The sequence below is a fragment of the Buteo buteo genome, chromosome 12 (genome assembly GCF_964188355.1).
Source record: "Buteo buteo chromosome 12, bButBut1.hap1.1, whole genome shotgun sequence".
Lineage (NCBI taxonomy): Eukaryota > Metazoa > Chordata > Aves > Accipitriformes > Accipitridae > Buteo > Buteo buteo.
In genome coordinates this window covers 6,099,780-6,124,103 of record NC_134182.1, presented here as the reverse complement: position 1 = coordinate 6,124,103, position 24,324 = coordinate 6,099,780, and the positions used below count along the sequence as shown (strand labels likewise).

Here is a 24,324-nt window from a genome sequence, read left to right as displayed (position 1 = left end):
TTTTTGTGGATGCAGCAGGATATGGATAGAAGGAATAATTTGTATATTTAAATATAAAGAGGACACATGTTTGTGGTACTGATTGGGAGTACATTAACTTGTTCTGTGTTATTTAAAGCTAAAACAAATAAACCAAACTCTAGTAGATATATTGTGCTCAGCACAAATTTGTTTAAATTAACAAGGTTACTGTCAGTTACATTCTTACCCACAGGCGCTTGCTTTCAATATTCTCTGGTATGACCCTGCTGGCTTCATTGGTATTCATTCATTCTTCATTTGCTGATTTATAACACTCAATAGTAGGGGGTGAAAATGTCTCTTCTAGCTCTGTCACTGCACTGCTTCTCTGAGATTTCTGTAGACCACTTGTCTAGTTTCAAAGCTGATTAAATTAATTTTCAGTAGTTCATTCTCCACTGTGAACATTTCCACTGACTGTATGGACACAGCCATTAAGTGGCTTTTCTCAAAGCTGAATAAATTAATGTCAACAATTTGTGATAATTTCATGCCTTTTTTTTTTTTTTAACTAGAAGGCTTGTTGACAAGATTTCCTTAGATGACAGTAAAAGCAAATGATAGTATCTAATATAGCATTCACATATAGAAATGAGAAAAAACTGTATGAAGCTATTCTTATTGGGGACAAATTAGAACCATGGGATTCTAATTAATTTTTTTAATGGTCACTATTTCATACCATGTGTTTTGTAATGTGAATTGTATTCATGCAAATACAAAGAGCCTGTGCATTGTCTAGTACAGATATTGGTACTGTCATCTGTGGACAGAGGTTTAGGTTTGTTTGTATGTTTTGTGGGTTCACAAACAACGTGCGAGTACTTTTTCTTTTCTGAAGTTTCTAGCTGTTTATTCAATGAGGGAAGATGAGACTGGAGCCAAAAATGTGCTGATTTTGTTGTTGTTGTTTGATCATTCTGTGATTTTTTTTCCCATTATGGAAAGCTTCAGTTTTGGCAAAAGTGAAATGCGTTTGTAAAACTTCCCCAAGAAAGATTATTGTATATTAGGTCAGAAGTGAACTATTTCTGCAGAAGACCTCATCCCATCTGAGAGATTCAGTTTTCTCCTTCTGCCACTTTTTTTTTCTTTCTTTTTTTTTTTTTTTCCTTTTCCCCCCTTCTGGGCCACAGACAATAGTTAACAGAAGTTGTAAGTCATCTCTGGTGGCTACAGTCCTTGAGGTTCTGGGTCCATAATGTAAAATGGGTCACAAGGAGCAATCTAAGATTGTCCAATTATGGTTTTTATTGTGAAATTGCTGTGTTGCCAAAAATTATTTTGTACTGCTTTAAGTCAAGTCACTTGGCTGTTACTGTAGTTAGTGTCTGATAAGTTCTTGTGCTTTTTATCTTGGATATTTCTTCTCCAGTCAGAGGAAGCTTTGTTTTCATTCCGCTTCCACAAAAATTTCATTGTGTCATTATGTTTCCTAGGAAGCTATTGAAAAACAATCCTTTCTTAAGTCTATAAAAAGAATTAATAAGGGAGATGTGAAGAAAGGCTTTGAAGAATCTGATCACATTTTGGAAGGTGAGAGTACGCATTAATACTTCTTTTAAAATAGGATCGTTTGTGACAAAAGAAGTCAAGCTATCAGCCTCCTTTTTATGCATATGATACTGAACTCATGGAAGTAAGGCTTGCAGGGCTAAATTAATTTCATATTAAGCTTCAACTAACTTTATATACAAATAGCTTATGAAATATTTAATTTCAGTTTCAAATGGACTTGGATGCTCCCAGCTGTGCCCCTGTAAATGTAAAACTCTTTTCCAATATAAGGACACATTTTTCTCAAGCAAATATTCTATAAAGTGATTTTTTTCTTGAAATGTATCCATATAGGAACTCTTCCCTGTCCAGACATAGTCTGGTCTGAATCTTATAGACAGTCACTTTCCTTTAACCTGGTATATGACTCTATCTTATGAAAATGGGACATACATGTATCTGAAAACCTGATCTGCCAACACTGGTGGCTGTAGGTATCATGAAGAACATGGCACTGCCCTGTAACATTTTCTCAATGCTGATTGTTGGTCTGTCTTTGAGTATGGGTTTGTTTTGGTGTGCTGCTTGGTTTCATTCAGTTGAAGTCTTCCAAGCAGGTTGTAGAGACATGGATAAACATAGCAGTTATCAACAATTGTTTAAAACCTTTATGAGTTAGGAGTTCACAGCCAGAGCTGTGAACTGGAATACTATCAGACCCATGTCACTGCTTGGTGTATGTATCACCTATCGATAGCTCCTGAGAGGAAGAGTCTCAAACATCAGACCTTTGGAGAACTATGTATTTATGGATAAAAGGGTGTTGTATCCCTCTTACAGATCCGAGAGGGAAGTTAAATCAGTTACAGACACAAAGCCTGGTGTGAAGGGATTATTCTCGAAGATCACAGAGAAGCATGCCCCCCCTTACTTCCCTGTGGGGGAAGGGGGGAGTTATTTAACTGAAACACCCATTTCCAGGTCTGTCATTTGTTGTATTTTGGTATGCATTGCTGAGACTTTCCTCTGCAGTCAGTGATTGGTGCTGGCTCTTCAAGGGTGTCATAAGCTGTTGTTGAATGTTTCTTATAGTGTACTATAAAAAATGAAAACACTGTGCCAGGCAAGGCAGAAATTGTTCTGAGCTAGAAGAATAGCTTATTTAAAAGGCTGCAATACTGTGTGAATGCCAGGCCAACCCCCTCAAGGAGACAAGAGAAAGGCCCCTGCTACGTACCAGAGTAGGCGTTGTCTCATGCAAATGTGCATTTCTCGCTGATGTACCTAATGAAGGCAGCTATTTTGTTGTTGCTGAATTGAATAAAAGGAAGAGAGGAACAGGATTTTGAGAAATGCTCTGAATATTAATTTTCATGGCAGCTGAATAGACCAGTGCCATGACAGAGAAAGGAAGCCGATTCTGACATTTAATAGTGTGTAGCATGACTGGAAATTGTACCCTCAGCGCTGCCAGATAAGGTGTCCTGGGAAAGAGCCACATGCAGTAACAGAGAGTTGATTCCCAGTTAGATCATCTTAAGGCATTTTGGGTTTCTATTTTTGTTGCCCTGTTTCAAAGTCTGTAACCTTGTATTTGATCTGCTCAGCTAGACTATACTTGATTATTTTTATCCTTCATCTCAGTGGTGTTATCAGGGCAGTCTGAAAGGCACCAAACACTGCATCTTAAGGGATGCTGGGTCAATGGCATGGTGTGCAGGCTTATTTTTGAAATGCTAGCCACTTGTGTTTTGGCCTGAGGATTTCTAGAAGGCAGAGGGTGGGGGGGGCATGTCTGTTTTGTTTTGTTTTGTTTTTAAATGTTGAATCAGAAGTGTCAGTTTTAGAGCTAGGAATATCCAGAGGTGGGCAGTGCAAAGGGCTGCCATTTAACACATGTCAAAAGGGCAGTAGCTTGCAAGCAGCATATGATGGGAGACACCTTATAACACCAGGGACACCCTGTCTTTGGGGCATTTCTTTCAATTTTCTAGGAGAGATGTACCTTGGTGGGCAGGAGCATTTCTACCTGGAAACTCACTGTACTGTGGCTGTGCCAAAGGGGGAAGATGGTGAGATGGAACTCTTTGTGTCGACACAAAACCTAATGAAGACCCAGGTACTGTCTCATTGACCTGATACCTAGAAGGCATTTGTTTCTCAGTTTCAGACTAGATAAATGGTTGTTTTACAGTTGGTCCTATCTTGTCTTGAATAAAAAAGGCTTAGAGTTTCGTATGGGATCTAAAGTCCATAACTATCTTATTAGTGTCCTGATCTGCTTCCAGGTGACAGAGATGTTTCTGTTGGCAGTACATCTTTGTCAACCAGGGTTTACATGCTTAACTGTTTCTGGAGAGGATGCCAGCTGGTCAGTAGGCATGGCTGTTGAATGAAATGTCAGAAAGAGAGGTGGTGTAAAGACTGACTATATATACCAACTCTGCCATCTTGTGAGATAGGCTACTGACACTATGGGGTGCCTTTGGCCTGTGTACTAATTCACCAAGACTGTCCAAAGATCTTAGAGTGAGGAGAATGGACAGAGTGATATGGACATCTGTGCTAAATGAGACCTGTGTCTTGGTAACCTCATCTCATGTCCATCTCTTCCTGAATCTGGTGCTGTCTGCTGAAGCACTGTGTGTCTTCCCTCTTCAGAGATGAAATACCAGACTTATTGGTTCCACTTGCAGGATCAATAGGACATGCAGCACAACAGATTATTTCACTGTTGCAATGGTTACAGAAAGACAATGTGTTGGTATCTAGTTTTAACACCACCTCAGCTCTGTACATGTTATGCTGTTTTTTTCTTTAGGAGTTTGCTGCTAATGCATTGGGAGTCCCTTCAAATCGGGTTGTTGTTCGAGTGAAAAGAATGGGAGGAGGATTTGGAGGAAAAGAGACTAGGAATACTATTTTGACAACTGCAGTGGCTGTTGCAGCCTTCAAGTAAGTTTGGGTGGGGGGAACAGAGCTTTTTCCTTTTAGACTGTCCCAGCCTGCCTCGGGAGCACCATTTGCACTGGAGCACTTTTAAGACTCTTCATGTCTTGTTAATGTACAGCTTATAGCAAGCCTGGGATTTCCCAAAGGAGGTGTCTGATGGGTTCTTAGCTGATAGGAGGAATTGAACCTGCTCGGAGGGGCTAAGCTTATGCGGGAAAGTCAGCTTTTAATAGAAATGGGGGGGAAAAACCTTACTCTGCTGTTCCTTTGGTGATCTCTGAAAACTCTTGTATCTCAAATTATCTGCCTCTTCCATTCACTTCACCCCAAACCCTTTCAAAATCCAGCAGTAGCCATGCTTCTTGTTTTGTATAATAGAGGTATAAGAGTCTCTTCCTTGCTGAAAACTCTACTCACCAGCCTTGCACCACTGTTTCTCTGTGCTTCTGTAAACTCTCTCTTTGGATTTTTCCCTAGGAAGGGTGGCAGACCACTGAACAGGAACCCACATTTTCAAACCCCTAAAAGCTCAGGGAATGAACCTAGACTGTAACCATTTGTGAAGCATAGATTGGAAATGTGCTTCTGGTTTCTGGAGTTTTGATATGCAGTAATCTTTAACTGTGCAAGTTTCTGTGTTTGTGAGTGAACATGGACCCTGAGATGACATTTGTGCACTGCATGTGACACTGCCCTTGTAGGTGAGGATGCACTCTGTTGGCAATTCTAGATGGATCTTGGAACACAGCAGCAATTTGATAAAATACCTTTAGAAGAGAACAGCAAAAATGAAGCTCCTGTACTTAAATCAGCTTTATTTTTCCTGTTCTGAGCAAACAACCTGCTTTCTCTAATTAATCAGTAATACATGGGCATTTTTTTCTTTCCTTTATCTCTGCCAACCAAATCACTGTTTTATATTCCAGAGGCTACAGAATTACATCTACGGCATCCCCTAGATATTTTTACAACCTGAAGAGAGGCACTGGAAAGACAGAATTGTTAGAAAATGAAGAGCAACTCCTCTTCTCCTTGTTTTTCTCCTTGGATAATAAATAAGCAAATAAAAACCAAGGTCAAATTGAAGGCTAATTAGTACTTTACTTAGCATATATATAATTCATATGGCATTCTCTCTTGCAAAGCCAAGAGTGTGCCTTGAGAAATAGTCTGGAAAGCAGTGATTGCTCAGTTACAAGCATCTGTCTCTGTGAGAAACTATACTTGTTTTTAATATAAGAGTCTCCGCAAGAGTTTTCATGAACAGGTCCCAACTTCTAAGGTCTTAATTTTTTTTTTTACTCAATCTTGCCTTTTCTTAAGAGGAAGATATATAAACCAAGCAGTTTACCCCTAACTCCTCATTGCCACTCTGGAAAGACAATGTTCATCAAAAAGAGGAGTCTTGCTCTGTAGGAACTGTATCGTGCGTTTCAGGCTTTGCCTGATAAATGTAACCTTTAACAGAACTGGCCGCCCGATAAGGTGCATGCTGGATCGAGATGAGGACATGCTGATAAGTGGTGGGAGACATCCCTTCCTGGGGAGGTACAAGGTATGTATACATATGAACTGAATGCATGTTGTCTCAGTTTTGTCACCTGAAACATCAGAGAATAGTAAGATTCTGTGAAAAAATCGCTGCTCTCGTTGTTTCACTGCTGATCTCCCCTGGATCAGGTCAGCTGGGTTATAGCATTTTTCCTGCTAAAGTCCTGCAGAAGTTCTTTTGGCTAAGATGGTTCCCTTCTTGTGACCTCAGCATAGATACTTCCCTCTTCCTTGCAAGCAAGACTTTGTCCCTGTTGACAATCACATTGCTCTTAGAAGCTTCCCCATTTGTTTACAGTATCTTATTACTGTTTGTTTGTTATCTTCCTTTCCTCTTCCATCTCCATCCAACTGCTTCTGTTTTTCAAAGCAAAAACCTGTTAAGGAAGGTCTGGCTGTGACAAGTGGCCAGCACTTATTTTAGAAGAGCTCTCTGGAGCAAGATTAAAATGTATACATGGACCCTTTGCTGGGAAGCTTCCTCAGTTGCTGCCTGTGCTTGTCCTATGCTGCAGCAGAGGACAGTCAGCCTTTTGCCTGTATGAGGTCCATTCTGTTTTTGGAGGGAAGCACGAAACAGAACATTTTGTAGAAACCTGATTACTGATGAGACTCTCTTGACAGGTTGGTTTCATGAAGAATGGGAAAGTCAAAAGTCTGGAGGTGTCATATTACAGCAATGGGGGCAACTCTGTAGACCTTTCTTATGGCGTAAGTAAAATTTTCTGATGGCTAACTAGGCGGAAGACATTTCCCTGTGCAACCTTTTGCTCTGACTTCAGAGAGTTGTTGTCTACAGCATTGCTTGCACATCCTGCTCTCTGACATGACTTTGAACTGAAACTTCATGGCTTTAAACTGAAAGAGGGTAGATTTAGATTAGATGTAAGGAAGAAGTTCTTCACGGTGAGGGTGGTGAGACACTGGAACAGGTTGCCCAGAGAGGTTGCGGATGCCCCATCCCTGGAAGTGTTCAAGGCCAGGTCAGATGGGGCTTTGAGCACCCTGGTCTAGTGGAGGGTATCCCTGCCCATGGCAGGGGAGTTGGAACTAGGTGATCTTTCAGGTCCTTTCCATCCCAAACCAGTCTATGATAATGGCCATAGCACAGTTACATTATGACTGAAAACAGACCTTGATGGGTTTTTGGAGCTTCTACAACTGCTCTCTGAGCCAACTGACCTGCCTTGGCATGTGCCGCATAATTCTTAGTAATGCTGTAATAACTTGGATTAGGCAAAAGGGTCAAGAAAGTTTGCTTTGCGTTACAGAAGGCTGTGATGGGAAACTTGTTGCACAATGCAAGATGACTGGTAGTTCTCCAGCTTTGGGGAACGCTAGTTCCTTGGAATAAGAAACATCCAGGTCAATAGGCTGATCGGAGCAGAGTGCCTAAATCAACAAGCTTGTTAAGGACTGGCTAAATCTAACACTTTGTTCACAAGCACTAAGGAAAAGAACGGGCCTGAGTTCTGAGTTTGTCTCTAAGAATTTTTGTGCTGATGAGTAAAAAGCTCTCCTTTTCTGTCATGTGAGTGACCAACCCAATAGCCTTAGTGTCAATCATGTTTATTCTAGCTCCCTTTCTGTAGTCCACTAAGTCTTTGATAATTTTCTGCAAAAATGAATCCAATTGAGTAGGAGAGAACTGCAAGAGCTCTCTACCAGAGCCACATTCAATGCTATAGCAATTGGTTGGTGCTGTGCAGAGCAGAATGGCAGGCAAGTGTCTTTGCATAAACTAAGGGCTTGGTTGAGAGTACCTCTATGTGAATTGTCTTTTTGACTGTGTCTGAATCAGGGGACTTGAAAGCGCTCCATGTTGAAATAAGCTTGGGATGTGCATAATCTCCTCTCTGTGCTGCTGCTGGAGGGGAAATCTGGGAACACAAGCCAGAAGGAAGCTCTGGCCCTTTCCCAGTTTGGACAGTTAGGGGACAAAGATCTCAAATCTTGCAGTTTACTGTTGAAAATCTTTGTTTCATATAGTTGCCCCCTTGATATCAGCAAGACTTCTTTTCCAGTAACAGATTACTTGGTATAATTAAAAGAAGATTCTGGTTCTTCCAGGTGGGTAATGGCATTTAGTAGCAGTTTGGCTCAGCATGAGCCTAGGGCCAACAAAGGACTTTGAAGCTCAATCTGTCTGGGGTGATAAGTGTCAACAGAGAAGTGTGCTTATTGTCCTGTCCTTCAGGAGGTTACCACTTGACACTCTATTGCAAATGGGAGGGAGTACTGGCTGCACCTCAGTGCTCATCTACCTGTGTTGACTGCAGTACTGCAGGGTGCAAGAGAAAGTGCTGGTTGTTGTAAATTAGCTTCAGAGCTTTCCAGCCAGCTGCCAGCTTTGGCAGCTAGTAAGAAATCTGACATGTGATTCGTGTAAAATGTGTCTACCCCATTCCTTCACTTCACTAGGTTATAGACAGAGCCCTGTTACATTTGGATAACTCCTACAACATCCCGAATGTCAGCAGCGTGGGCATTGTTTGCAAGACAAACTTACCTTCTAACACAGCCTTCCGTGGCTTTGGAGGGCCCCAAGGAATGATGATCGCTGAGTGCTGGATGAGCGACCTTGCTCAGAAGTGTGGCCTGCCACCTGAGGAGGTACAGATCCACTGACACATTTCAGGGCAGTGCTGCCTTTGAACAAGCTCTAAGAACTGCACACAACCACAGAAAATTATTAAGCATAAGAACTTTTGCTTCATTTCTGCTAAGCCCTTAGCAGGATCTCAAACTTTCTGTATGACAGCCATTTTATAGCATGGATTATCTTCTGCTCCTTTAAATTTCCTCAGTAGCCTCAATTATGTAACACCTCCTTTAAGGATAGATATTGAAAAAAAAGTCCAAAGGCAGCAGGTACCTTAATCTTACTAACTATGTGCTTAAGTCCCAACCTCTCTTGAATATTCCCAGCCTTAATGTCTTAGTCCCAATTTTCCCGTAAACAGATGTATGTCTGTTAATTATATTGTTCTGTAGAGTGAGCAGAGGAGTAAAACTAGGAAACAACATGCTTTTGATGTCATCCATTAAAAAGACCTAGTCTGAAGCATTAAACTTGTCATGTCCTTTATATGTTTCTTTGGGAAGGTGCGGAAGCTCAATCTTTATCATGAAGGAGACCTGACTCATTTTAACCAAAAGCTGGAGGGATTTACTCTACGAAGATGCTGGGATGAATGTTTGTCAAGCTCTAGCTATCATGCCAGGAAGAAACTAATTGAAGAATTCAACAAGTAGGTGTTCTGGAGCTGTCTTGTTACTGGGTGCACCTGTTGCCTACTAACTTCTGAAGTTCTCTTAGCAACTTGAGTGATGTGAAGTCAGACCTTATATTCGCAGAGAGACTTCTAAAAACTTCTCTTTTTGAAATTCCTTCATGCTTACTGTGGGAAGAAACCTCTATCAGAGAGCTGGTAGCTTAAATAAGGCAGGAATCAGACCTAGCATGACATGATTTTGGAAGGGAAATGTAGCAAAGGGGGGGGGTCTGTTAAGTACAGCTAGGCTTTGGCTATCAAGGCAATTTGTTTAGGCTTTCCACTGCCTTGTAGTTTTTTAGTTGGCTTGTATATACAACTGAATAGTTAATAGTTCAGACAATTGCTTCTATAATACCTGGGGGACCATCTTCACTTCTGATTTCTTTATTGTTGGGACCCATAAACAAAGCCAATCTTTCATAAAAATTACCAATTAACTCAGTATATACTGCATTCAGGTATTTTATTTCTGCTTTGATACCCAAGCTGTCAGAGGGAAGCATAGTATTGAGTTGTGATGAAAGCCTTGTGAGTATATGAATAATGTTCTTTCCTTGCAGGCAGAATCGCTGGAAGAAGAGAGGGATGTGCATCATTCCTACCAAATTTGGCATCAGTTTCACTATCCCATTTCTGAACCAGGTCCGTAAGTGTCATGCATCTTTTCAGTAGAGAAGCTAGGTTTATGCTGCCTCCCCTAGGACCTCCTCCATTTGTACCAAACTGGAGCTTTTCAAAGTAGTAAATTAGTTAAGAAAGAGCACACATTTTTCAAACTAAAAGGAGCAATGCAACAGTTACCAGTTTATACTGTCCAAAAGAGACAACAATGCAGCTATGTTTCCATGGTATTGTGTTATGTTAATTTCCCTGCCTATTCCCTCTTCCTCAACAGTCAAAACACTGTTCCTGTGTTTGACCTGACTTGATGGAATGTCAGTGGTGTTAGCAAGTTTAGGTGAAGGGTGCATCTCTGTTTCACAGGGGCAGTTTTGGGTTATGTGACCCACTTTCTGAGCTGAAAATACTGGCTGGGATTTGTTATGTCATTGGAACTTCTAGTGTGTTGGTGAGACTAAATAAAACAAACTCACCTCAAGTGTGAACTAGTGGCTTTAATTACACTGAAGAACAACATTGGTGTAGTTCTAAATTAATTCTCTCCATAGTTTGTAACTGAAATCTGCTAAGTACTTCACTAGTTCATTTATGATGACTCTTGGATTAATGTTCCCTTTTATAGGCTGGAGCTCTGGTCCATGTGTATACAGATGGCTCTGTGTTACTTACACATGGGGGGACTGAGATGGGTCAAGGACTTCACACCAAAATGATTCAGGTAATAATGAGTTTGGACTTAACTGAATGAGACATTGTTTCAGGAAAATTACACTCACTCCATATTATTGCCTCAGACAGCTTGACACTTCCTCTATGTGCATGCATAGGGTAACAAATCATGACTAATTCCTCTTAATCGTTTCAGCAGCAGTGCTAGATTTCCAGGGTATTATCACAATTGAGTATGAGAATTAGATTCTTTATCATCTTAACTCTTATTATGTAGATAATGCAGGTTATGCTTATAATCTAGCTTCTCTGACAATTTCATTTCATCTCATAAAACTACAGTTTACATATATTTTATACAAAAATTAGTTGTATTGTAAACATTTATCTGCATATGCTAATGCTTTGTAGTTAAAAAGGCCTAATGTAGCAACACTGCTTTGGCAGGGAAATGAAAGGGAAATCTAATAGGGCTCTTTGTCCTCTGATTCTTATAATTCTTGAGAGAAGAGTTTAGTCTCATAATAGTGAAGTGAATCTCTGTCATTGTGGCAAAAGTGTAAGTGTAAGCACACATTCAGTCTGTGAAGTGCAAACTTTATGTTCTGGCTAGCTCTCAGCCACTGAATCAACTGAGTCTTCAAGAAAAATGAAACTTAGAACAGGAGAGGGTAGAGGTTGCAGTGTGGGTCCTAGCAGTGTAAGCAATGAATGATAATGCTAATGTATAAGAAGAGCTGTTTACCAACTGTTTACCTTTGCTCCGCAGGTTGCTAGCAGGTCACTGGGAATACCCACTTCCAAAATTTACATCAGTGAGACCAGCACAAACACTGTCCCAAATACCTCCCCGACAGCTGCATCTGTCAGTGCAGACATCAATGGAATGGCTGTCCATGTACGGAAACTGAGTTATTTAAACTAGTGGGTTATAAGCTAGGACTCTGGAACATGAAAGGTTAATGTGTATTTATCTATTGCTTAAGGAATACATAACCATCAAAAGGCAATTCCAGGCTAAGGATACCTCATAACTTCTTTACCTGTTATAACTACTGGTGGTGTTAGATGATGAATGACTGTATTTTTTTTTCCAAGTTGTTCGAAGCTCTCCTTCAGTCCTTTTGTAGTTCTAAAATGGAGTGTTTGTAATTACTCAAAATGAACAGAACAAAGCATTCATTTAAATAGATAGTTTCTTAGTAATTAATCCTTATCTGTAACAAATATATTGTGCTGCAAATATTACTAGCAGATGGTTTGTGGGCTGTGCTGCAGAACCAAACACCTTTAAGTGTTGATACAATCAGAGCAAACAGGCTTCTGTAGCAATGGCATGGTCACGACTGTCTCTGACATGGTGGAGTTACCAATGCATATATTTGCAGGGTGTGTGACTTCTCTATTGAAAAGAGGAATTTAGTACTGGTCATTCTCAGGTTTAAAGAAAAGGGGAAGTGCAACCTGTAAAGTAAAATCATCAGTCTGTTTTTATTCTCTGCACAGCTTCTCTGAGTAGGCTGAATTTTGGCAAGAATATTTTTTTTTCAGTGTTATAGGATCATCTTGCTAGATATGCTAAGCTATCCTGCTATGACTTGGTACAGATAAAGTTACTGTCTAAATGGGTGGACTTCTGATATTTTGTGTCATGATCCGAAAAGTTCTGTTCTGTATTTGGGATTCCGTTCTGCCATCAGCACAGTGATGGCTGAAAATCCTTTTCAGTCAAGATTTCTTCCTATACGGCAAGACATCTGTTAGGTGAACTTTGTTCCTTTTTATGATATGCCAAAGTCTTAAAGGCAATATTGATTTAAACAGAAGGTTCTTTGAAACTCTTATAGGGCTTTTAATACTATAAGCTGACTTTTCAAATCTTAAAATATTGCTTCTCTCTCTCTTTGTTTATAGAATGCGTGTCAGACTATCTTAAAAAGACTTGAGCCAATCAAACAGTCTAATCCCAAAGGATCCTGGGAAGACTGGGTAAGCTGTTTGTTATCTGTCGGGAGACAAGTGGACATTGTCAGAGATTGTTTTAACTGGCAGACCCTGTATGCGGGTATATCCTCCAGGTCTTCTGCATCTCACTAGCAAAGATTTGAGCAAAGACAGTGAAACAGAAAGCTGGCAAGGGAAGTAACCAAAGCTTGCAAGAGGTCATACCCAAAACGTCAGTTATGACTTTAATACTGAGATTTCTCCTGATCCTGTGGCCTGTCTATGACAAACTTGACCAAATAAAAGTCTTGAGTGGTTACATATATCTCTCTAGTCAAGCTACGTTCTAGGACAAAAAGAAACCTGATTTGTAGTGAAGGGATTCTGTGACAAAGATGACTCTTTGTTGAGCTGCAATCCACCTCCTGTAGTGCTCCTTGGCTGCAATATCTCTGAACCCTCAATAATAAGAGATTGGTGTGCTGTAAGGCTCTCAGGCCATTTTCAAATCCAAGCTCTTCTCTTCATGGAAGGAGCTTTGACTTTGTGATTTGGAAGTCAGGATAGGATTTCCCTTGGCCTCACTGAAGTCAAGATGACTGTCAGTTTAACCTTTGTGTGAGGTTGAAAGCATAACCTGTAGCTGAGAGCCGAACAAACAGAGCAAGTCTTATCCCCCTGCCAATGGGCAAGTTCTGCCCTTGGTAGCTGCTGACAGAGCTATTTGGGGAAGCAGCTGCATCATGATGTTTCCCTTGGCACTGCTGGTGCTGGGTAGCATGACAGCTATGTGTCACTGGACACCTTCTATTCATGTTCTCCTGGAAATGTGTTTGGGGTAGCTATTTTGCAGAGACTGAGTGGTCAATTGCTGTTTTCCAACTCTTGTTCACTTTGCCAGATTAAAGCCGCCTATGAGAACTGTGTTAGCCTGTCGGCCACGGGGTTTTATAGGTGAGTGAATATTCACACTGCAGAGGCACAGCTTGATTGCATCCAGGGAAATTCTGGGAGGATTTACAGCCCCTATCCCCCTGTCACTGCTCTAACTTAGGGCTGCATTCCCTTTCCTACCTAGAAATGTTAAGCTGAGGTTAACACTTTCCTGGTTGGGGAGAATCGGTTCCTGATGGAGCACAGCTCTTGGAGCCAAATTCAGATCTCATGTAAATCTGAAGTAGATCTAACTTCACTCTAGCTGACCTAGGTCTGAAGAGACATAAATGAAAACAGGGTTTTGCCTGGGGCTCTGTTCTGTGTCAACCTTGTGACTTAGTGTTGCACTAGAACTATCATGCAGGGAAAAAGGGGGCAGTGGTTGTCCTTGAGGACAAAGCTACTTATGGCAATTGGCTGCAGCGGCATTCTGTCTGTTGTGGTGTGAGCAGATATCAGTGTTTTCAATTTCATTGTCCCACTTTAAACTCTTGCTGGTTCCTGTGCAGTTCTGAAATGAGGCACTTTTCTTAGTCAGCTTTACTGCTGGAGGAAAACAGAGATCCATCACCTCTGAGGCAAAGGGGTTGACATAAAAAACTAAACACAGTGTTGAGAACAGCCTATTTAGGACTAAAATACAATGTGACCTCATTTCTGTTGCATCTCTGAAATGTGTTTTTCTCTCGACCAAGTGACTGTCAGTATTTTAATAAACCAGTTTTCAGATAAAAGTGTAAGTAGCCAGATACAAAGTTTGCCATGAACTTTGCTTAAAATCTGTTCTTAGCTTAATCCAGTTTCTGGTTCAACTTTATTATGCTCTGAAATTTAATGACATCCAAGAAATGTTCAACTGCACTCTAAAAGCAAAAGATTTGCTACTGGTTTGGTGGGAATGAGTTCATAATAGTCATCACAAGCCCTGAGATTCATGGGAAAATAAAGGTGGCTAAAATAGTTTGATAGTTTCAGTCAGGTTTTGGAATATAGAGCAGCTTTAGCTGTTTACACTTTAATGCTTTAGTTGTTTACACTTTTCGTTTCTGCAAGGGGTTGATGGAAGGGATGAAAAAAAATTGAATAAGGATTTTGATAAGTTCCAACGTGTTTGTGTTAATTTTGACTGTTCATGGAATGAAATGTGGTTTTGTTTTTCTTTGTATCAAGAATTCCTGACATTGGCTACGACTTTGAAAAGAATGAAGGAAAACCATTCTGCTACTTCAGTTATGGCGTTGCTTGCTCCGAGGTTGAGATAGATTGCCTGACAGGTGACCACAAGGTGAGGGGGTCAGCAGTGAAATAGCCCTCTGTGTTTAGGTGAACTGAAACACTCACAGGGAGTTAGAGCAAATACTGGGTGTCAGCCTGTTCCTAGCTCTGTCATTGGTCTGGTGTGACCTTCAGTAAATTTCTTAACTCCTCTCTTCCACAGTGCAATAATCCGTAAAGTATAATAAAATGATAATTATCTACCCTGCAGGGATATTAGGGGGCTTAATGAATGATTGCAAAAGTTACTGGATTTGCTTAAGTAAGAGATAGCAGTACTGTGTTAGGACAAAAGAACAGAAACATACTGGGATTGAGTTAATCATTAAAAAATAGCACTGAAGACTTTTAGAAAGAAAAAAGGAAAAGATTTCATCAAAATCTGACCTAGTTGGTTATGCTCAGGTACAGAGCACTGATGCTAGCAGCTTGGAACTAATATAAATTGGGTCCATTGGATCTCTGGGGAAAACGGCAGTGAATTCCTTTGATTTGCTTTAGGGATGAACTTGGATTAAAAGTCAGTATGAAGAGTTGAGCTGAGATGGATTGTTGAACACTGGCCAAGTGTGGGTAGTGGTTGGATACCTTTGGGTAGTGGTTGGATACATTACTCCTCCTCATAAAAGACCAGTTTCAATGTTCGGTACTGATTTATTCTTCATTTCTGTCTTTTAGAACATTCGCACAGACATTGTTATGGATGTTGGTACCAGTCTGAACCCAGCCATAGATATAGGACAGGTAAGTGAAATAGTGTGGCTATTTCCACCGTGTTAAAGTGATCGCACTACTCTCAGGCTTTTCTAGGTGAGCCATTATCCCTTTCCAGGTTGTGCCTTTGCAAACAGAGCATTTTAAACTTGGGTATCCAGTGAGGCATTTTAGGCTAGCTATGAAAACCAGTTTGACCCGCATTTAATTATGCAATAGGCACAGAATTATGTAGGGAAATATCCCGTTGGGGTTCTTTTGCCTTGGATATTAAGACTGCAGGATATTCTCCAGTTACCACCACACTGATGCTTTTCAATATCAGCCTTGCCTGACTAATGAATCCAGATAATACTAATATGATGCAGTAACCTCATCCCAGGCTTAGTTTCTGCAATGTGGCATGTGAGACTAAATCCCACACCTGATTTTTATACTCCTGTCTGTCAAAATCAAGTCCCATTTAATTCACTGAAAATTCTTTTGTGAATAAAGATTTAGTGTGATAGACTCTGTCCTTCAGCTACTGACATGTAGGGATCTTAATAGGAAGTTGGAACAGTCACTTAGCTTGCAAATTCCTTGGGCAGGGACAAGCTTACTTCCATATTTTGTGCTGTTATAATCATAATGATGCCTCTCAGCAAATAAAGGTAATAAACACAGTGTTGTTTGATATACCAAGACATGAATTGTTAAACATTTGCACATGCTCATCTAGCCATCTTAGCTCCCTGCTAACTCTAGATGTAACTCCAGTGAAACTGCTGTAGGTTTGGGGGTTTACAGGAAAGCACAAGATGCAGAGCTCTGCTATAGTTAAAATGAAACTTCTTTGAAAGTGACATTTTTTTCTGAAAGAGACTTTTTTTGGAAGTGGCCGAGGGCAGAAGGAGCTTTTCTGTCTTCACAGCCTGTCAGTTTGAGTCTGGGAGTAAAGAGAAGGGCTATACTGAGCCTGTCAAAGAGATGTCAATTTCCTGTGTCCTTCCATGAATTGCTGCAGAGGATCTGGGGACAGGAGAGAAAGGATGTTGTATGACTGCAGGAACACAAGTGCATAGAGCTGAGTTAATGCAAGTTTGTGCCAAATCTTTAGACTGGTCTGCCTGTCAGATCTCTCTGTGGGCACAGAGAGCAGAGCTTCTACATGTGGGGTTGTTCAAGCACATCCTCCTCTCATAGCTGCTCCCGTTCTTTTTATTTATTCATTTTTTCTCCTAAAATTTACAGTAGAAAGATTATGCAAAGAAGTCTTTAGTACTTGAATGAATGTGGGAGTGTTTTTGCAGGTGTCTGTGCTGTTGACCTGAGAATATGCAGTACTTAAGAAAGTATTTATACAGAAATAGAAAGCATAAAATAGTTTATCTTCAGATATGTCATCTTTAGACCTTTTAGTTTTCTTGTCTTTTGAATTATCAGCAAGTACAACTCATTCAGTGTTAATCTGCCTGTGAAGGAATCAATATTTTTGGCATTGATTTTTTTTTTTTTTCCCTTGCTTCATCAGAAAATTCTTGTCCTACATTTACAGCATACCTGTTTGCATGTATTTGTAAATTGCTTCACCTGCCTGGGAAATGCAGCCACATCTGTATGGGAACACAGGAATTGTGCAAAGGTGCCAAGCTTTACTCAGCAGAAGGGACAAGGGTTTAGAGATGAAAAGTGGGAAATCAGTCGGGAGGGGAGGGCTGAAAACTCTGGTGGAAATCATCACTGTTTGTTCTTGTGCAGGGAAGAACAACAACAACAAAAATAATGTAACCTTGTTTGGATGTTTGTAGATAGAAGGAGCGTTTGTCCAAGGCCTTGGGCTCTTCACCATGGAGGAGCTGCGCTATTCTCCTGAAGGAAATTTGTACACTCGAGGGCCTGGGATGTACAAAATCCCAGCATTTGGAGACATCCCAACAGAATTCTATGTGTCGCTTCTCCGTGACTGTCCAAACAGCAAGGCAGTTTATTCATCCAAGGTATACCTGCAAGATCTGCAGGCCTCTTCCTGCTCTATAATTCTTTGAAGCAGACTGTGATAAAATAACAATGCATGTGTCTAAATAGTTAATATCATTATGCTGGTTTTATTCTGGGGTCAGGATGTTTTCCCATTCCTTACCAGAAATATGTATACTATCCTTTATAGTTAGGAAGAATTGAAATAACCTGAACATTGCTGCCCTGATTGTTCATCAGAGAGAACTGAAGTGGCTTTGCTGTGCCAGTTCTGTTGTAACAGAGGCTGCCAGCATCCCCCTGCATGTCAGCTCCCTGGTTCCCTTCCCTGGCACCAGAGCCACTGCTGTGGATAACGTTTCAGCAGTATCTTTTCTCCAGAACTAATATACCAAGATCTTGTGTCTGAGTTTTCACGTTTTGCTTTCTTTACTGTTTCACAATGCTTATGTCACCCTTAACGGTCTGTTATTAATCCACGTGTCCTTCAGCTGTTTCCACTGCAGTCAGTGCCGTTCTCTGCAGTTAGTGAGGGCTGCACAGAGCGGGGCTGGATGTTACAGTATCAATGAATTTGCTTTACTTATGGTTCAACAGAGCATTTAGAGAGGCCACCAAGCATCCTTATCTGTATATGCCTGGCCTGCCTCCTCACAGTTTCCCATTTCCCCTTTATCCACAGGAACATCTTCATCAATGAGCAGAACTTTTTTGGTGGTTAGTGCTGATGACAGAATTAAGAAAAAAGGGGCTGAAAGGGACCTCAGTACTAGATAATACTTGTGTAATCCCTGAAGGAGGCATTCCTGCTGGTTTGCAAGGACCTCTAGTGATGGAGCATCATGCTCTCTGCCCAGACAACTCACCACTGCCTTATCTGAATTCCCTTTGCTGCAATTTTAGCACCATCCAAAGGGTAGTGGGAATGGGTTAGTCCCTTTTTCCTTCATAACACCCTTGCTGTGTCAGAAAGCTTGTGTTTTCTTACTGTCTCTTTTTTAAATGGACTGGGGGTTGTTTTAGCTCAGTCTTTTCTCACTGATCACACCTGGCAGACTGGAGGCTGTTTTAGCTTCGTGTTTCCTCACTGATCACGTTTGGTAGACTGTGGTTTACATCTGGAAGGCAAGGGGCTGTTTTGGCTTGGCCTTTCCTTCCTGATTACATCTGAGAGACTGAGAAGTTAGAAAGAAGCAATAGAAGAATGTGAACAATGCCTGATTGTCAGATAGGGCTTGCTTATCTTTCTGTTAGCCTCATTAGTCTTTCCAGGGCCAGAACTGTTTTGGGCAGCAGCCTCACTCTTGCTTGTACTCTGTCTAGGCTGTGGGAGAGCCACCTCTGTTCCTGTCTGCCTCAGTGTTTTATGCCATTAAAGATGCCATCTACTCAGCAAGGAGGGAGTCCGGCCTGACCGAACTGTTCAGGCTAGACAGCCCTGCCACCCCAGAGAGGATCCGCAATGCTTGTGTGGACATCTTCACCAAAATGGTAACAGCTTCTGGTTTCATAATCTGCTCCCTAGCCAGCCTACTCCACATGGAGTGTGTGTGCTGGTCACAGTGGCCCAGGTCTGGGATTAGAGCAGGATAGGAAGGCTGTGGCCCTGCTTAAGCAGATGGCTTTTATTTCATGGGTGTTATCCTTCATTTAACATGCCACCAAATGAGAGACAAATCCACAGACCAGCATTGCTAGGGCTGTGATACAGTATCAATGAAGTTGCAGTTCATCCCTCCATCCTCCAAGTGCTGTCTGTAGAACAAATGCACTGACTTTTTGTCCTGATGCTCCAACTATCATCTCTTAGGGGATGACCACCACTAACATATCTTGCAGGTCCACTCTGTGATTTAGTGGTGTCCCTCAGGGAGGGAGGGATAGGAAAGTGTTACTGAAAATGCTCACTTCTCCTGAATGTTATGACCACATGTTAGGAATGTGACCACTAAATGTTAGGATCCTCCTTAGAGGCTGTGGGCTTGATCTGAAGGAGTGCAGGAGCCAACCCTGTCACTGTCTCTTCATGGGCTCCTCCTCTGTTACAGTGTTGTGACAGGGCTGTGTAAGAGTGGGTCCCTGCACAGAGTCCTGCTGATTCCTGTGTGACCCAGAAAACACAGCTGTCTGTCCATGTGGGCATCCTCCAGGCTTTTGTCAGCTTGAACCCTGCTGTGGTTAACAGCAAAATCTGGATATCTTAGTCCTTCTCACCTAACACCTGCATCACTTTCTGGGCAGAAGGACTTGGAAACGGTTTTGACAATTTGCACAAACTGTTGACCATCAGGACTTCAGCTAGAGCCAGGCACAGCCTCTAACAGAAGTGCCATGAGATAGACATCTCTGTGTTTTGAGAGACTGGGATATGAGCTCATGTCTTCAATGGTACAAAGTCACCTACCTCAAAGGGAACATGGTGGGGCAGGCCAGGGCCCTCATTTGTTGCTAACTTAATTTTTTTTCTTTTTACAGTGCCCTTCTGCTGAGCCAGGGACCTTTAAGCCATGGTCTGTGCGTGTGTAAAAGGGAAGTTTGAGGAGCAAACTCTCCTCGTGAAAACTGATCTTACACCAGAGGGACCACAAGGCAGTAGGACTATACTGGGGGGGGCAAATCTGTGTTCATGTGGTTCATCCACTGATTCATGGAGCTTTCACATTTAATTGTCCAATCATTGTTTTCTCTAGGAGAGGTAATTGCTGCCAGATTATAGCTGTGATGTAAATTCAAATGAAGAGTAAGTGGCAGGTGATGTTATCCAGATGTAATTGAAAAATCTTACAGGTTTCATTTAAAATTGCTGTGAGGATGGGAGACATGCTTATTTACTAGCCAATGTGAAAGGGCAGGGTGGTTTCTTTTTTTTCTACTATGGGGAAAAGACAGATCACCTTGTCATGCTGTGCCAAGAAGGACTTAAATGCATTGAACCCAGACAAACAGTCCTCTAGCTGAGATGGGGGAAGGCATGAGAGGCACTGAGGGCTGGACCCTGTTGTGTCCCCTCTGCGCACAAAGCCAGATATACACTAGAGGAAGATGAGGAGGAGTTTTGATGTTAGCTAACGAAGATGGTCTTACCTATGTAAAAAAAGTGGTTCAGAGGAAAACCCTAAAATGTGACCAATAGCTGATTTATCCTGTTAAATGACAATTGCTTTGTCTGCACCGGGGCTTTAATGAATTCTTAGTTCATGTGCTACCTTGTCTTCTCTGATTAAAGATAAAAACTAGAGATACCAAGAGGACTTCCAGCAAGATGCTGCCTCATTTGACCCAGCCTTTTCCTGCCCCATACCTCCACATCTTTCCCCATCTTTTAAATAGGAAAGGACATCAAAGACCTTGGAATAACAGAGAAAGTTACTCATTGTTGTTCCCAAGGCAATTTATACCAGCGCAGGCAACGAAAAGGAGGATGGACACAGCTGGGGATTAGTTGGCTCTGGGTGCCCTCTAGGGTCAATCCCTTGCTATCATGCTATGGCCTTGCCTTCTTTTCAAGACAACTCTTAGTTTTGCTCAATGTAAGAGAATGGGTACGTTTTGCTACAGGGACTGCTTGTCTGAAAAATGTGCTGACTACGTGATGACCTCGTGCCTTCTGGGTTGAATGCATTTTTCATGTTGGATTTAATGCTGGGCATCCCTCTTCACAGGTTTTGTCACTGTCAGATTTAACACTGTAGCATCATGTTATCTCTAGATGATGTCAGCCATGTACTGTACCTGCTCATCATGTGCAAACTTTATCCGTTTCTCTGGCCCACAGTTTTATGAAAATGTCCTTTTTCTATTTTTGCACTCCTAGGGCCACCAAAAAAACATGGTGCAAGAGGATGTAACTCCATTGCCTTATATAAAATTTTGCTCACATACAAACTGCTTAAAATTGGCCTCCATCTTAGGACTTAACAATGTATGCACAGTTTGAAATATTTTTTTGAAGCACTCCAGGGTATATAGCTTGGAAATGTGTAGATTTATTTCTCAGCTTAAAATATTATGGTTCTACAGCCTAGAAGAAGGGCATTTATATATGTGAATTGCAGAAAGTATTTTGTTCCTGCTGGACTTGCTATGTAATTGCTTTATTAATTGAAATATGATATTGATGTTTCTTAAGCTCTGAGGTACAGGGCAAGAACACGTTTTTGTTTTCTCCTGAAAGTTGGCAATATGTAAAAGACCTCTTAGAGAAGAAAACGTGATAGTTTGTGTGCAAAAACAACTATCAGAGCCTGTGTATTCATGTTCTTGGATATCCAGGAAGGGATGCAAAATACAAAGTCTGTAAGGTAGATTGGTGTTGGCAGTGTTTCTGTGGCATCCACCTCATGGGACTGCTGGACATGCTCATTCAGACCAGGCCGTGAAGAAGTACAAAGGGAATGTAATGTGTGTTAATTCAGAACATGGGGAGAACATGGAGGCAGAGTGCGTGATGTCTAGGAGCTTCCAGCATCGTCTCAGGGGAAAGCCACCAGCATTCACAAGAGGCCTGTTCCCTGTGAGGGTATGTCACTAGCAGGCTGAGCAAGTGCTCTTTATCCCCCATGGTTCTGGGAGCATGTTTTTCATCATTTCAGAATGGGTTTGTGGTGTCTCACACAGCCACAGTGACTGCCTGGTCAGGTGAAATTTTTTAAATTAGATGTATCAAGTCTCTCTTGTTATTCACTTTGTGCACTCATTTGAGGTGTATTTGTCAAGTTATGTGTACATGCAATGGTCAGGGCAGGGTAGTTCCGTGCAGACCTTAGCCTGTGGAGCCATTTTTGCTGCAGCATCAGTGAGCTGCTGTTTCCCAGGCACCAGTCCTTGCCCTCAAGCCCACCCCAGCTCAGGGCCCTCTTATTACCCTTCCACAGCCACTAGCTGACAGAAGGAGGAAAGACCTTCCTTTTGGGGTGCACTGGAATTGAATGTAAATGATACCAAACACCTGCAGAGAGGGGGCAATGGTATAAAATCAGGGTTGCAAAGGAATCACAGAAACTGGTTTTGAGTGTGTAGGAAAAAGGGAAGCTTGGAGACTAACAGGAATTTACAGAGAGATCATTGGGTGAGACAAGGACCCTAAGGAACATGAAGCTGAGATTTTCATTTCACCTCTCAGTGTCTTAACATTTCATACATTGCTTTCCCATCGAACTTAGTGCCAGGCAACTTGGGGAAAGAGTGGGACCCGCTGGGGAGGGCTGGCAGGAAGAGATGGTGCTGCTATAGGACAGGCTGACTTAAAATGCGGTCTGCACTACAAAGCTGCCTGAGAACAGCTCTCTTGTGAGTGCCCAGCATTGTCCTCTGCTAGGTGCTGCCTCAGATCTTTTCACGCGTATCTCGCTGCATGGGATTTCAGCTTGCAATCGCTGAAGGGAAAGCTACTTACAAAGAGAAAAATGTTCCTTTCATAGTACTTTTCAGCAAAATACAGCATGGATGCATGACTCCAATGTTACATATAACTGGAAATTTGCTGCTTCTCTCCTTCCAGAACTGTATCCTCAGAAGAGGAACTACGCCATCTTGCTAGGCTGTAAAGTATTACGCACAATAACAGCACTTAAGTAATAATTGCTGTAGCTGAATAGTTTGTGGGAGGGTGAAAGGAGGCCATCTGATGTGATCTCTTAACGCTATCAATCGCATGTCCCTCAATGAGAGAGGGAGGCTGAGTTTTCTGTAATTGTTTTAAGTCAGTTCTAATCAACAAGTTTCACTATTGTTTTTTAATGAGCGTTGTCAAATCAGTGTCTTTGTCACATGAATGTATGCGGAATTCTCTGTGAATGTCACAACATTGCAAAATAAAGCTAAAAAATATTCTGGAAACTAGTATGGTATGGTAAAAGTCTGTTCACGATTTCAAAGCTGGACAACTTCAGCTCATCCTTGGCGTTTGGCAAGGATGGACCCTTCCCAGAGGCTGCGAGGCAGATCAGCTCAGTGGCCAAGGCTGGGAGAGGGCAGGTGATTGCTCCAAGGCCACCCAGCTGGATGCAGCAGGTGAGCCAGCTGGAGAGCCTGCGCCTCCACCCAGCCACGCTGGCAGCCAAGTCTGAAAAAAAGCAGAGCCAGTCCTTGCACTTCTCTGCCAAGAGGAGCTTATAATAGCCGCATTGTGTTTTCCACAGCAGCACAGTGATGCATCCTGATGCTTCTAGCCACCTCCACAGGGCTCACCAGCTTTCTGAGGCAAGGTGGAAGTCTGGCTGTCTGCGTGGCGTGACTGGTACCTGGTCCAGACTGCCGTATCCCTGTCTCCGTTGCTAGTGAGTAGAGCTGAAAGCTAGGCTTGGCCCATTTGAGTCAGCCCTGTAGAGGGGGAAACCTCACTCAAAACTTGCAAATGCAGCAAGCATCCTGTGGTGTCCCCGGGGCCCTCTTGAGCCTAAACACGCAGCAGATGCGAGGTCATAAAACAGGAATGGTTCACACAGAACAGATAACACCAAATGATGGGCCGGGCCCCTCCTGGCCTTCCCTGAGCATGAAAGGATTGGGAATATCACCAGTGGTTCCCCAGAAGGGTGTGCTACCCTGTGCCATATACCACCCACTTGTGCAGAGTAGACAGACTCCAGGTGAGGTGTTCCTTTGGGAGTGCTGCTTGTTCTGCGCGGGGAGATTTATCATGAAGAAGTTGTTGCCAAACCTCTTGGCCCAAATGAAATGGCAGCACAGGCAGAGCGTGTGCAGATGCTGCTGTGGTTTGTAGCAGGTCCAGCCCACCCTACCCCAAAACACTAGGTTTGCCGAGAGCCGTTTACCCCATCACAGTTCAGTTCATGCCGTTTTCCAAGCCCCAATGCCACAGGTTTCCTGATAGTGCCTGCTCTTGCCGTATTTAAACGCAATTCAACTACGTGAAGAGCCTCGATATGGTGTCCCTGGCAGCGGT

The 24,324-nt window shown here is 42.1% G+C and overlaps 1 protein-coding gene across 1 annotated transcript in view; it reads left to right on the top strand.

Moving 5' to 3' along the window:
* XDH (xanthine dehydrogenase) overlaps window positions 1–23,258 on the top strand; it is a 53,810-nt gene extending 30,552 nt beyond the window's left edge. The window contains exons 21-37 of the mRNA XM_075042494.1: window positions 1,461–1,557; window positions 3,513–3,637; window positions 4,340–4,473; window positions 5,938–6,025; window positions 6,646–6,732; window positions 8,443–8,634; window positions 9,127–9,272; window positions 9,860–9,941; window positions 10,543–10,638; window positions 11,359–11,487; window positions 12,504–12,578; window positions 13,435–13,487; window positions 14,640–14,754; window positions 15,423–15,488; window positions 17,249–17,437; window positions 18,741–18,908; window positions 19,893–23,258. Coding sequence (XP_074898595.1) covers window positions 1,461–1,557; window positions 3,513–3,637; window positions 4,340–4,473; window positions 5,938–6,025; window positions 6,646–6,732; window positions 8,443–8,634; window positions 9,127–9,272; window positions 9,860–9,941; window positions 10,543–10,638; window positions 11,359–11,487; window positions 12,504–12,578; window positions 13,435–13,487; window positions 14,640–14,754; window positions 15,423–15,488; window positions 17,249–17,437; window positions 18,741–18,908; window positions 19,893–19,943 — 1,893 coding nt within the window. The 3' untranslated portion in view covers window positions 19,944–23,258. The remainder of the gene's footprint in view (window positions 1–1,460; window positions 1,558–3,512; window positions 3,638–4,339; window positions 4,474–5,937; window positions 6,026–6,645; window positions 6,733–8,442; window positions 8,635–9,126; window positions 9,273–9,859; window positions 9,942–10,542; window positions 10,639–11,358; window positions 11,488–12,503; window positions 12,579–13,434; window positions 13,488–14,639; window positions 14,755–15,422; window positions 15,489–17,248; window positions 17,438–18,740; window positions 18,909–19,892) is intronic.
* Window positions 23,259–24,324: the final 1,066 nt, after the last annotated feature.